The following is a 13,108-nucleotide window of genomic DNA, read 5'->3' on the forward strand; positions in this document are numbered from 1 at the left end:
TACTCGTATAGTAATATCTATAACGCACGTGTATATATACTTCGATACTTGTATACCTACTCCTGCAGACTCAAAATCTATGGTCCTATTACTGACTGATCGATAATACGCCCACCGTATTGTGCATATAAGAAAAATATTGAATACACGAGTAGTAAAATATAATAAAACAAAACCCCGCGGTTCGTTAATTGTAGTTTATCCACGCACCCCGCACAAGCACGCGCTGATTGATCGTTGATCTATAAGAGTATAGGGACTTTTCTCATCATAGCCACGTAGTTATATTATACCTGTATAATACAATCCTCTCGTTTTTTTTCGGGCTTCGACCAATAAATATGACGTATGTATCTATTGGTAAATGCTAGTGTACGAATATTTGTATTTACTAAATATTTATATTTATATTTACTTTTGCTCAGTTATTACAGATGATGAATAATTGTAGCCAATTAACGGTGACCACCTCCACATTAGATCGTAGGATTGAGATGAATTATTATTTTTATTATTCGACTAATCGAATAAATGACGTTCGATCGGTCATGACAGCGCTCTTTGATTTTTATACATACGTACAATCTCAATCCTAGTCAATAAGTCATAGTTATTTCATGGTCTACAAGTTTGTTTATAAAAATCACGAAGGAATCTGAATCATCGAAAGTATATAGTGTAGTGAATCAAAAGCTTTTTTCTTCACTTCCTGAAAATGTCTTTAAATCGTTTGGGAGCTTTGTGTGAAGTCTTTGGTCCGAAATATCTATAAGTATTGCACTTATAACTAGGTTAATTGCTTTGCGGTTTGTAGTATATATCCTCTCTCGTATAATAAAACGTTTCATCCTGAAATAAAATGAAAACTGTGCGGCGAAAAGAGGATATAATATAATTCCTATTGGGCTCAATTCGCGCCACTATTCCGTTTTTCAATTATATAATACGTTGTGTTATCGTTTTTCACCCCTCTATACGAAGTAGGTCTATTTGTGTTTATGTACAATTTTGGCATTGGGTGGCAATCAAAGACATCACACGTATACATACGATAATAATGCTTAAGGATTTCAAAATATATATCCCCCATTGATGGAAAAATACCATTAATAAGGATAGGGGATGTGAGGTAAGATTTCATGGTCAGACAACAATTTACAAATGCGTTGTAGTGGAGATATGTGACAACATTTTAAATAATAAAAACAACTAATATGATTTAAACTTGGTAGAAGAGGATATGCAAATCATCACAATATACAGTTTTTAATCAGAACTACTTAAGTCGTAAAACGTACTTCGATTAATATACGGGCGGTATTATATATATATATATATATATATATATATATCATTCCTTTTAAAATAAACAAAAGTATATAGGTATTATTTAATTTAATTGTTCGTCCAAAACTATGCATTTTAACTTAATATTCTCTGACATATGTGTTTGAATACTATACAAAACTACTGAAAATAAAATAATAAAATAGAATTGTAAATTTGTAATCATTTAGATGATGGATAAAAAAAATCACATGTTTGTATGTTTGTATATATGTAGTAAGTTTCAATGTGTGCGGCCTCGGTGTGATGTGTCAAGTTTATGGTACTCGTTAATAGCGAACAAACGACTAAAAAAAGTGATTAAAAACTTTTTTTTTTCTTTAAAGTGCAACGCGTTCTGATCGTTAAAACTTTATTGCATCTGAGTGGGTGCGCTACCGTATGAGTATAATATATGCGATTGTGTTATGATATGTAAACTGAACGTATCGGACGATCACACATACTATAAGTAAAAATAAAAAATAAAATGAAGACTTTATTTATTTTGAAAAATATATTCCATTTTTCTGGGTCCATTTAGAAATAGAATCATATATAGTTAATGATTATCACTATCATAGACTACGACCTTTATCGTCATATTCGGTATTTTGTAACTGATGCGTTTTTTATATAATTATGTTAAATAGTTTCAAGTTGTTATCATAATATATTGTTTCTATCATAAATAGTTTGATACTTTTACAATACTTACACATGCATCATGGGTAAAAATCTGTGTACCATCTTATCCACTACCCACCCATAAATAATTCATTATGATAGTCGCCATACAGGGATACAGTAATTGGTGCCACTGATTATACCTACGTCTTAATATTATTGTATATTTCACTAAATTAGAGAGACATTTCGAAAAAAAGGGAGGTTTAGAACCCGTTAAATCCCCCCTGGCTACGCCACTGCTTATAAGTAATTTAATAAATAGGCTTACATATATATAACAGATTTCGAATTGGTTTTGAACGATTTTGTGTATTGTGATTGCAAATAATTGATGGAAGAAACTTTACATTAAAAACGATGGTTTAAAAACAAAAAACCGTAAATTTATACATGCAAATAATATTCTTATCGCGTAGATGTACATAATAAAAAAAATAAGCGGCCTGAAATGCCTAACATTATAGAAAATTAAACAAACCACAAGGAATTGCACTTGTGAACTAAGCAGTACACTAAACAATATATTAAATGTTATTACACACTGTGGTCGGTTCACAATACGCGTGTAAAATAAATATGATTTAAGTTGGGTATCTATAAGGTATACTTAGGGAGATTCTTTGCCTTACACTAGGGTGACCATACGTCCTGTTTTTTACAGGATTGTCCTTTATTTCAGTATTGTGTCCTATTGTCCTGACAAACTTCTTTCAGGACACTTTTTGTCCTGTTTTTTTGATCAAACGAAATTAATTTGAAAACGAAACTTACGAAAGTAATGAATAATGATTATAATTATAATCTTGTGATTGTTTGAATTTATCAGTATGAGAAGAATGTTTACGAGTTGTCGGAACTTATCTGAGTTATCGAAATGACCATTTTGGAAAAATGGGGATATCAATTTGAACCACTAAAAGTTTTTCGTTGGATTCAAGTACTAGATTTTCCAATTTGGATTGACATTTAAGAGAGTTTGAAATATATTATTATGAATAATCCAACATTGAAATTCGATGAAGATGAACTTTTTGACGAATTTAATCATGTGATAAATGTAATGAAGGTTAATTTTAAAAACTAGTAATGGTTTAAAAGCCGAAGATAGGTGTTGTGAAATATTTAAAATTCTAGAAAAAAAATTACATTCCAATTAAATATTTTACGGTTATTTTAGAGCATTCAATGGCTATTCCCGGAACTAACGCGTCGGTAGAAAGAGTATTTTAAATTACAAATGTTTTATGGACAGATGAGAAAAGTCGATTTCTCGTGGACACAATTAGATCGATAATGATCGTAAAACAACATTTTAAAAAATGTTTCTTGTACAGAATTTCATATATTTCTTTAAGAAAATCCACAATTATTAAAGCTAATTACTTCTTCAGAAAAATATGAAAGATCAAATAGTGAAAACATGTCTGAACAATCGTCATCAAAATGAATTAAGAAGTTTTATAAAAAAGTAAAGTACATGAATTTAATGTTATACAGTGTTATTAAAAATTGTGTTTTTTCACAATTAAAAATTAATAAATATATATATATATATATATGTCCTGTATTTTTTTTTTTTACATATGATCACCCTACCTTACACATATGCTGTACGCGCGCTGCGTACCGGGTCACACGCGTGCAGACGGACAGTGTACCGCGTGAATGTTATTATTTCATAGGTAAAAAACTACGAGCATAACAATTATAATATTATAATAGTACGAGCGGTGGTAGCGGGTGTAGACGAAGATCGACGACCCGTGGCAGACTCAGACGCGAGAGCTCAAACGCACGCGCGCGCATACACATGATGATGTGTTCCGCGATGAGAAACACCAATGGGCAGGTGAAATTATAGGAAAATAAAAACGCGTCCAGAGACAAAAAGTGAATGGAAAAAAGATTTTAAATGAAACAAAAAAAAAAACAAAACAAAACAAACAAACGAAAGGGAAAAGAAGAAGAATCGGCGCGATGACAAGAGATCGAAATTTGTACGTCTCCGGGGTGGTGACGGCGGCGTGTGAATTTTATAATATTACACAATACCGGCTGGTCCGAGCGTGGAAATTTCCATCAGTCACCTGCATTTAACTGTATACAGCGTGTATAATAATAAATAATTGAACTCCGTGCAGTTGTATTTATCCATGCACGTGCATTGTCCGAGCCGAGTCTCTGCAGACGTTATACATTACAATATATTGTTATTAATTTCGCCGTCTCTCGCTGGACGATTCAACCCGTTTGCACAGGTGTGTGTCGACGATACTGTTTTATACACACATGCACACTTATACTTTAGGCTTGCACCGATTACAATCTTTGTTGACAGCACTCAAGGTGAGAGATGTCATCGCTTGATTGTGTATTGAAAAAAAAAATCTACCCTCGTGGAAATTCCGTGACGCGCAATGCACTGATATAATACATTATATTCTACTCCTACTGTATTGATATTTAACGCCAGGCCATCAGAAATAATATGCAACAATTATAATGCTTATTTTATATACGGTTATATAGTATAATATATTATGTATATATAATACAAATATTATGACTTATAAAAATAGACTTTAAAATAGTGAAATAATATTTGAATCGAAAGAAAAATGTTATTAAAAGTATCAACGATTATTTTTTTACATAAATATATATATATATATGTAATTGAGTTATTACTTATTACCAGGGCTAGGATTTGTATGCAATAAAAAATTGTAAAATATGTATTTAAATTTTTATAAGATAATCACAAGAATATAGTTACAAAAAAAAAAAAAATTGAGATATAAAATAAAATAGAATAAAATTTATGTTTGATAAAAAAACCAAGTTTTATACTTTAATCAGCAGAGCTAGAATTAAATACGAAATATTAATTATAAAATATATTATTAAACATTCATTTTTAGCATTTTTTTAATCTAAATATGCAATAATATTCATTGTATTCAATATATGCAACAATATGCATTTTATCCAAAATATAGAAAAACGTTCAAAATAAAAATACCACTATTTATCTCATCATGATTCGTAGACATTACTAACAAACTCAATAATCAAAAGTCGCAAAAATAACATGCTATTGCCTACAAATCCTAGCCTTGCTTATTACCAATTATCATTCAAAATGTATTATTATAGTTGTATATTTATTGTAAATATATTTTTCTATTTGAATCCTGCTTTCTGCTTTTAGTAATATATTGCGTATAATTCCAAAGGGTTAATTTTATTTTTAAGAAAACGGAACATTTTGTTTTACTTGATCCGTCTAAGAATTTAATAGTGTTTTCTGTGACCGCCATGACAGTTTTGAAACAGATTATTTTCGACAAAGTTCCTAGGATTACCCTGAATGACAAAATACAAGGGTTCGATCGCGGATTTAACGTGGGTTATTACTGAAAATAGATTGGAGTTTGTAATTTTTATACTTTCCAGATTTTCGAGATATTTCAATTGCTGGATGCAGATTATTCTACGATGTAGAATAATGCGTCTAATAATATATATTACATTTATGGTTTAAAGATTTTTATAGTCTATAATGTTCAAGTAAAGAAGTTGTAATCCATGCACGGCTATAAATTAATATAGTTGTCTGCCCAGTTAATCGTACCGTTTTAATATATTCATACTGCTTAAAAACTAATTGATAACACACGTGAAAAGCAGATGTTGGTAGATAAAACATTAAATTAAAATAGGTAGATTAAGAGGTAGTTGACAATTTTTTCAACTTTTTTTCGTTTTGGTACAAATTTTATTTTGACTACTTATATACACCACATATTCAAAAACACTAACAAAAATAAAATAATAATATTGATTTATAATAGCGACTTATCAAATAATATTCCACGGGCGATGGTCGTTTGGGTGAAGGTAATAATTTTGACCAAAAAAATAATAGTCCATTTAGGTGAGTGAAATTATTTTTACCTGTGCAAGGTAAAAATCTGATGAAAAATACGGATGACATTATTGCTAATAAAAAATAAAGAGTTTATACAAGAAACATGAAATAAATATAAAAGAGAGGATATTTACCAATTAGAATACATAAAATGTTTATTTTTTAGGATTAAAATATCAGGCCAATAGATTGCTTTAAAAACTACTAATAATTATATTATCTGCAATTTTATTTTATTATTTTAATTTTTTGACTGTAAATTATTTCCTACTTATAAATAATAATATTATTAATATCCATATTAATATTTTTTTTAAATATAACTTATTATTAATTATTTGAATTTTATATGATTTCATTCAATTAATTTTTGAATATATATTATGAGCATTTTCATACAATGCCAATATTGATTAATAGATTACTTTAAAATATACTAATTATATTATATGTAATTGTATTTATAATTTTTTGACTGTAGATTACTAACTACTTACAGTGGCATAGCTATACAGGAAAGGGCCCCGCTGCCATATGGCTCTCAAACTGATATTATCCTTACATGAAAATTCTAAGGTATACACATTATATTGTTTTTTTTTTTTTTTTTAATGTGAATAATTATTTATTATAAAATTATAAATAAAATTAATTGCCAGATAATTAACAGATGTGCAGAGTAAAAAGAAAATGCCGTTTATTAGAAGGTACCTATTATAAAAAACAAACAAATATTGCGTGTATTATTATTATTCTGCTTCAATACTGATTGTTACTGAAACCACCATGTACGATTAGGAAAGATAAATACCATCAACATTGATAATTATTTTAGGGAAGTATAGTTTTAGAAATGTTCAAAGTGCCTCTATGCTCCGGGGCCCCAGGGCACTGCCCCGCTTCGCCCTATGATAGATAAGCCACTGACTACTTATATAGTTATATAATAATAATATCAATATTCATATCAATATTTTTTTTAAATATAACTTATTGTTAATTATTTATATTTTATACAATTTTGTTTAATTAATTATTGAGTGTATATTATAAGCTTTTTTATACCACCCAAACGGTATATATTTATTCGCCCAAACAGACTATATTTTTGGTAGAATCGCCCAAACGGTGTACGCTCTATTCCATAGCGTAAACAAATAAGAATATTAATTAGTCGGAATCAATAATAAATGCGAATATCATTGTTTTTAACTCGTGTTAAGTACTAGGACATGATAGTATAATACAAAAGTTGTAACATAGTTAGCATTTAAATACTGATATTATAAAATTCTCTAGATCTATACTGTAAACTTAAAAGATTTACAATAAGAGTTTTTTTTTTTTTTTAAGACAGTAAAAAAAATAAAACTAATGGCTATTTGAAATTGTCTTATACTATGATAAGTAAAACTGAGTAAGACTGTTCCGGGAAATGTCTGTAATAGATATCATTTAAATACTGTTCATCCAGTGCCAAATATAGGATATAAGAGGACAACTTGGAGACATATTTATAAATTGAATACATAAATAATACGTTAAGTTTGGGCTCACTAAATCAGTATTTAACACGAAGGAGATGTGTATGAATGATATGAGTTAGACGTCATAGGGATAGTTGAAGGTGCTGATATTATAGAAAAATATTCTGCAGGCACTACTCATAAAACAATTGATTCCCTACACAGACTCGAACCAAACGTACCAAATCACCATCAAGTTTCAATGGTAGATTTTAAAAGTCATGGAAAATAAGGAAAATAATAGAGATGTTAAATGCGAAACACAGTACGTAATTCTGTCGCTCACCTGTCGAAACTGTTCTTCGAACGTCCAGGATTGAGCTTCGTTATTCCGGCTCATCGACGGTGAATGGACTTCGGCCAGTGAATGACCGCCAGACATCGGCGTGTCACCCGAGTGGCTGGACTTCGGTGACAGATCAGCCGCGGTCGGTTGCCTGTGGGCAGACGTCAGCGACACGGCCACACCGGACGACTGTTGTTGCTGGTGTTGCAATGGAGACGGCTGTACTGACAAGCCGGGGTGTTGGTACACGAGATGTTGGAGCATGGGAGTTATCAATCGCGAGCCAGACGCCAACTGTCTGGCAAGTTGGTTGAGAGTTTCGCGTTCTTCGCGCTACGAGAAACGAAAATAAAAAATAAAAGTGTATAAATGAAAAAAATAATACACCCCCAAAAAAACAACCGAAACTTCGAATTGACGATGATTACGTGGAAGTGCATACCATGCGTATATTCGTTTTGAAAAAAAAATCCCAATAAAAATGACCTATATATTAAGATAAAACCGCAGATCGATTCGATTCAGTGATGTGATTCTCTATATAGTAGAATCTATTAATACATATGAATACGTTATGTGCGTGTTTGACAGAATTCTAAAAAGTGTTGCTGGAAACATAATATATTTTGACTGGAAATTTGGTCAAGTTATAAGTCCAGTGGCTTACGCAGGGGTAGGGTTCTAAAGTTTAAAGCCCTCCCCTCTCCGAAATATCGCTTGAAACATTCATACAGATGTAAGTTTACTACCTGTAGTGGTCCTAAATGACTTATGAATCCAAATCGTAGATTAAATTTAAGACTGAATCTATAATTTATTATAAATTAAAAATAAAATTGTTACTTTTAAAACTGTGTGAATATTGTTCAATTATATTATTATTTTATTTACAGTATATAATATATTACAACCAAACACTTTATATTTTAAGAGTTAAGACAATTCAAAAATCAAAAATAGAAATTTGAAAGAATTATTTTGTATTATAAAATGTTGGTTATATTGACTAGTTTAGCTATAGAGGAGAAGGTGTGAGGGCGAAGCCATCCCGCAGGTCTCTGATAAATCTATAGTAAAAATTAACCGAACTAAAATTCTGCGAACGCTACTGTATAAATCAAAAGTTATCAACTGCAGAAATTATTTAGAAACGTTATTAGTATGTTAGTTGAATTTTTTGGAGTGAAATCAATTGTTTTTGATATTATTTAAATATCCACCTAGTTTATTCCATATCGATGAAAATTCTTTAAAAATAATTCAAATTAAGTTCAAAAATATTTTACGATACTACTGTCTGGCAATGATCAATACGGTTTTAAACGATTTCAAAAGGTTATATGGTCGACTTTGTGATGCCAAGTTCACAGAATAAATGATAAGCTCCTGAGGTGTAGGTATAATTAAATATAATAGTTATTAAAATTCTTCTTTCGGCCGTTTATCTAAACTACTCTACGAGTATATAATGAAGTAAATCTTGGCTACGTTCTTGAATAGTTAATTTACATTATATTCGTTTCCAAAATGTAATCACATAATTACTATACAAATTACCATTTGACATCCATGCCGGATTTAACATTGCTCACAATAATGTCTGTATATTAATGTAACCACGTATGCAAGAGATATACTTGAAGTTATTTTTAATATTGTTACAAGAATTAGTTATAACTTATTACCGTCATTGAAATCTGAGGATACGGCAAAGTATATTCATATGTGTGTGTGTGTGTGTGTATAACAAATAGTTAGGTCTGTAAGAAATACAGTCATACAGATATAATAACGATTGATTATTTAATTTATGATAATTTAAAAAAAAAAATTTAAAATTTTTTAATTTTAAATGAAAGCATTTTTATTTATATAAATATTGATTGTTGTTATAGCCAGTCACTTTATCATGTTTCATTGTTCAGCTCAACATTTAATTTTCTTAATTTTTTTAAAAAATATTTTCTTTGTTTTTAATAGTTATAAACTGACAAATTCTTTAGAAATATTATGCATAATAAAAACCAAAATTGAATAGTATCATCTATTCAATACAAATAAAAATAAATCAGAGTAAATTATTTTAAATTGATTGACAAATACGTAAAATTATATTTATCTCTTCAGGTATTATTTGTTTTGAAGCTAATGTTAAGTTAACTTTTTTTTTTTTTTTTAAAGTCAATCCATTTTTGCAGAAACTATGTACAATTTTTAGAAGGAGGCTTTCTACATCTCTAAAGCTTTATTCAGTTTAATCGAATCTAATGGTTCCCCGATATGCTTATAAGTACGTTCCAAAGTTCTATTGCGTTTGCTTGGCCACTTATTTTCTATCTCTCCTCTCTCTCTTCTTCTGTACAAATATATTTTACCTGCATTTCCAAAATGTCTTGTTCATCCTCAGGCGAACACTCTTCATCCTGCCGACAGTCCATATCATCGTCATCTATGTCACGATCATCATCGTCGTCGTCCGTGCCCTTTGACCTGGACGGTGACGTATCGTCGGCCACTGTCGAATGTGGCCAATGATAAGCGGCAACGTGGGGTTGTACGCTAAGATTCAGATTTAAGCCTAGCCGTCTTGGACTGCCAGCTTCGGTAGCAGCCATTTTCACTTGTTCCGTGGTAGTTGGTTCGTTGCGTTGTTGGTCCAAGTCAGAAGATGATTCACTATTCAGCTGCAAAACGAAAAGAAAACGTTATATACAAAAATCTACATAATAGATAGACTCTAATAGACATTAAACTTTAGTATTTTTATTCCAATATAATAAACTTATATCCAATAAATACATTGCTAATAGACAAATTATTAAATAAACTCTAGTAAGGTATGCAATTATTTTAAAAAATCAAAAATTTGTTTAAGCACCTAATACACATATCAATAAAATGGATTGCTATCGAAGTATGATATTTTCATTAAACTATATGATTTTGTCCACCGTGACTTCTCATTCTTGTCCTTCTTATAAAAAGCAGATTTTTTTACTCTTATGATCGAGATACGAAAAATATAAATACAAACAAATGCAGTGATGTTTAAACACAATCCATCACGTGTGATATTATGAGAGCCTATAGTGTCAGTCGAATAGGTCATGAGTTCGCTTGCGCAATACAACGAGCTCACATATATACTCATATATAAGTATATATGTGTATACAAACAAAACGTGTACCTTTAAATTGAAAGTTATCAATGCAATATGTATATTCAAATTACGTTATATTATATATTATAAAGAAACGATGCGATCGAATTTTACTTTCTTTTGTGCGGGTATCAGCCATATGGGGATGTTAGTATTATTTTTATCCAACGTATATAATTTATTCCGACCGATACCATGTACAGATGATCTCGGCTTGGAATGAAAACGTGGTTTCCGACACGAGAATCCCCTGATGGCTTATAATAAACAGCTACAGTCTCACGCGATAACGCGTACATAGGTATTCAAACTATCAAATCAACAAAATGCTTTGTTATATCTGCTTAGTATGTAAGATATTATATACACTTTCGAATAATAGTATCTGTATATTTAATTATTTATCATGCGTATGATCGACCAGAAATAACGGACTTATTTTACTTTTCTCTACTTTTTGATAGTATACACAAATAAAATATAACTAAAACTAAAAAAATATGAGTCAGCTATCAACCATCTCAGAGTCGGACATACACAACTCGTGAACTTACATTTAATGAATAAAGATGATCCTTCTCCCAACCACACAAGCTGTGGGGTCCTCCTTATCGATAAACCTATTCTCATCAAATATTGTGTATACAATATGAAGATAATAAAACTACAGATATTCGACCACCTTACTGATACATTATGTTCTGAAACAAACAATATCTTCAAACACTGCTAATTTTTATTGATAACATATTTCATCAACCCTATGAAACAAGCACCCATAAACCTTCCAACTTCAACAGTATATTTCAACCTTTATAAGCTTCTATGTCTACATATATTCACACTTTAAATTTATTAATGTATTCCTATGTATTCATGTACTAAATTTTTTTTTTATTTATATAATTACATAATACTATTTGTACATTATTTGCATTGTAACGTCGTCATATGACCTGTGGATGATTGTAAAATAATAAAAAAAAAAATGTTACTTATATTATTTATATTAAATAAGTGACTAAATACAAGTACCTACACAACAAAACTACTAAATAAAGTGAATACTGAAAACTTATTCAATATTTAAATAAATTGTTACTAATTGTTACTAAATTATTGTAAACTGTATCGTTTGTCTAAATGTTACACTTATAATTATTATATATTATATAAAGGACATAGGTCCGTTAAATTGTTAAATAAAAAAAAAATAAATAAATAATTCATTCGAAACACGACATTTTTTTTCCTTTTATCGGCTGCTTTATGTATACATTTTTTTTGTTAAATTAGTTAAATTAACAAAACAATAAGTGCCATTATTATTAGACCACGCACGTTTTAATAATGTTAATTTTTATTTTTTCTGTCAAAAATAATCGAACATCAAATCACGTTCGATAAATTCTCGCCTGTGTATCACGTCAAATAATCGCGACGACGTTATTTTTTTATTCTATAAAGGAGTGTCGATTCAGATGCTCGTCAAAGACCAAGAAATTGGCGTAACCACCATGTTAATTAATAATAAACTATACAGCGTTTTAATCTATTATTATGATTCTCATTATTAATAAATAGTTCTTACGGTCTACATAGGCGCAGTAGAAAAAAAATCGTGGCTAACTTCCAAGTGGACTAATGTAATTTTAATGAAACACGTGTTATTTTTCCATACATCCTTCATCTGTCGCACCCGCGAGCTTTAATATTAATTCACTTTGAAATCGTCATATTATCGTCAACCCAATGTCATAAGCAATTTATCAGAAAGAATCGGCCAAAAATACGATCCGTTCGAACATGATTTGGTGTCGTAGTGTGCGGTCGACGATTTAAAAATATTCCTATAGCCACGTCCGTCTTAAATCGATTAACTTGTCATAATTTTTAATTTCACGTATGTAAATATATTCCGAATACTACACCTAATAAGTTTTGAGAATAAACATTAAAACATAACGTAATGGTAAAACGTGCGATCAATCATTATTTTTTAATCCACTCGATCTGTTCGACTTGTTTAGTACACATTTAATTTGTAATTTTTATAATTATAATAAATGTATATAGAAAGGATTTGATTTTCCTGTGAATGGTTATCGACATCATAAAAATAACATCAAAATGTAATATTTATATACAGTTATGACTACATATTATTTTACTACATTTAATCACACTA

At 29.9% G+C, this 13,108-nt stretch overlaps 1 protein-coding gene across 1 annotated transcript in view; it reads right to left on the minus strand.

Moving 5' to 3' along the window:
- The window catches only part of LOC112684742 (protein dead ringer homolog), a 95,520-nt gene that overhangs the window by 58,851 nt on the left and 23,561 nt on the right, over positions 1-13,108 (minus strand). Inside the window, exons 2-3 of the mRNA XM_025556392.1 lie at positions 10,135-10,443; positions 7,760-8,092 (exon numbers count right to left, since the gene is read on the minus strand). Coding sequence (XP_025412177.1) covers positions 7,760-8,092; positions 10,135-10,443 — 642 coding nt within the window. The remainder of the gene's footprint in view (positions 1-7,759; positions 8,093-10,134; positions 10,444-13,108) is intronic.

The sequence above is a fragment of the Sipha flava genome, unplaced genomic scaffold (assembly GCF_003268045.1).
Source record: "Sipha flava isolate LNK unplaced genomic scaffold, YSA_version1 257_pilon_pilon, whole genome shotgun sequence".
Classification (NCBI taxonomy): domain Eukaryota; kingdom Metazoa; phylum Arthropoda; class Insecta; order Hemiptera; family Aphididae; genus Sipha; species Sipha flava.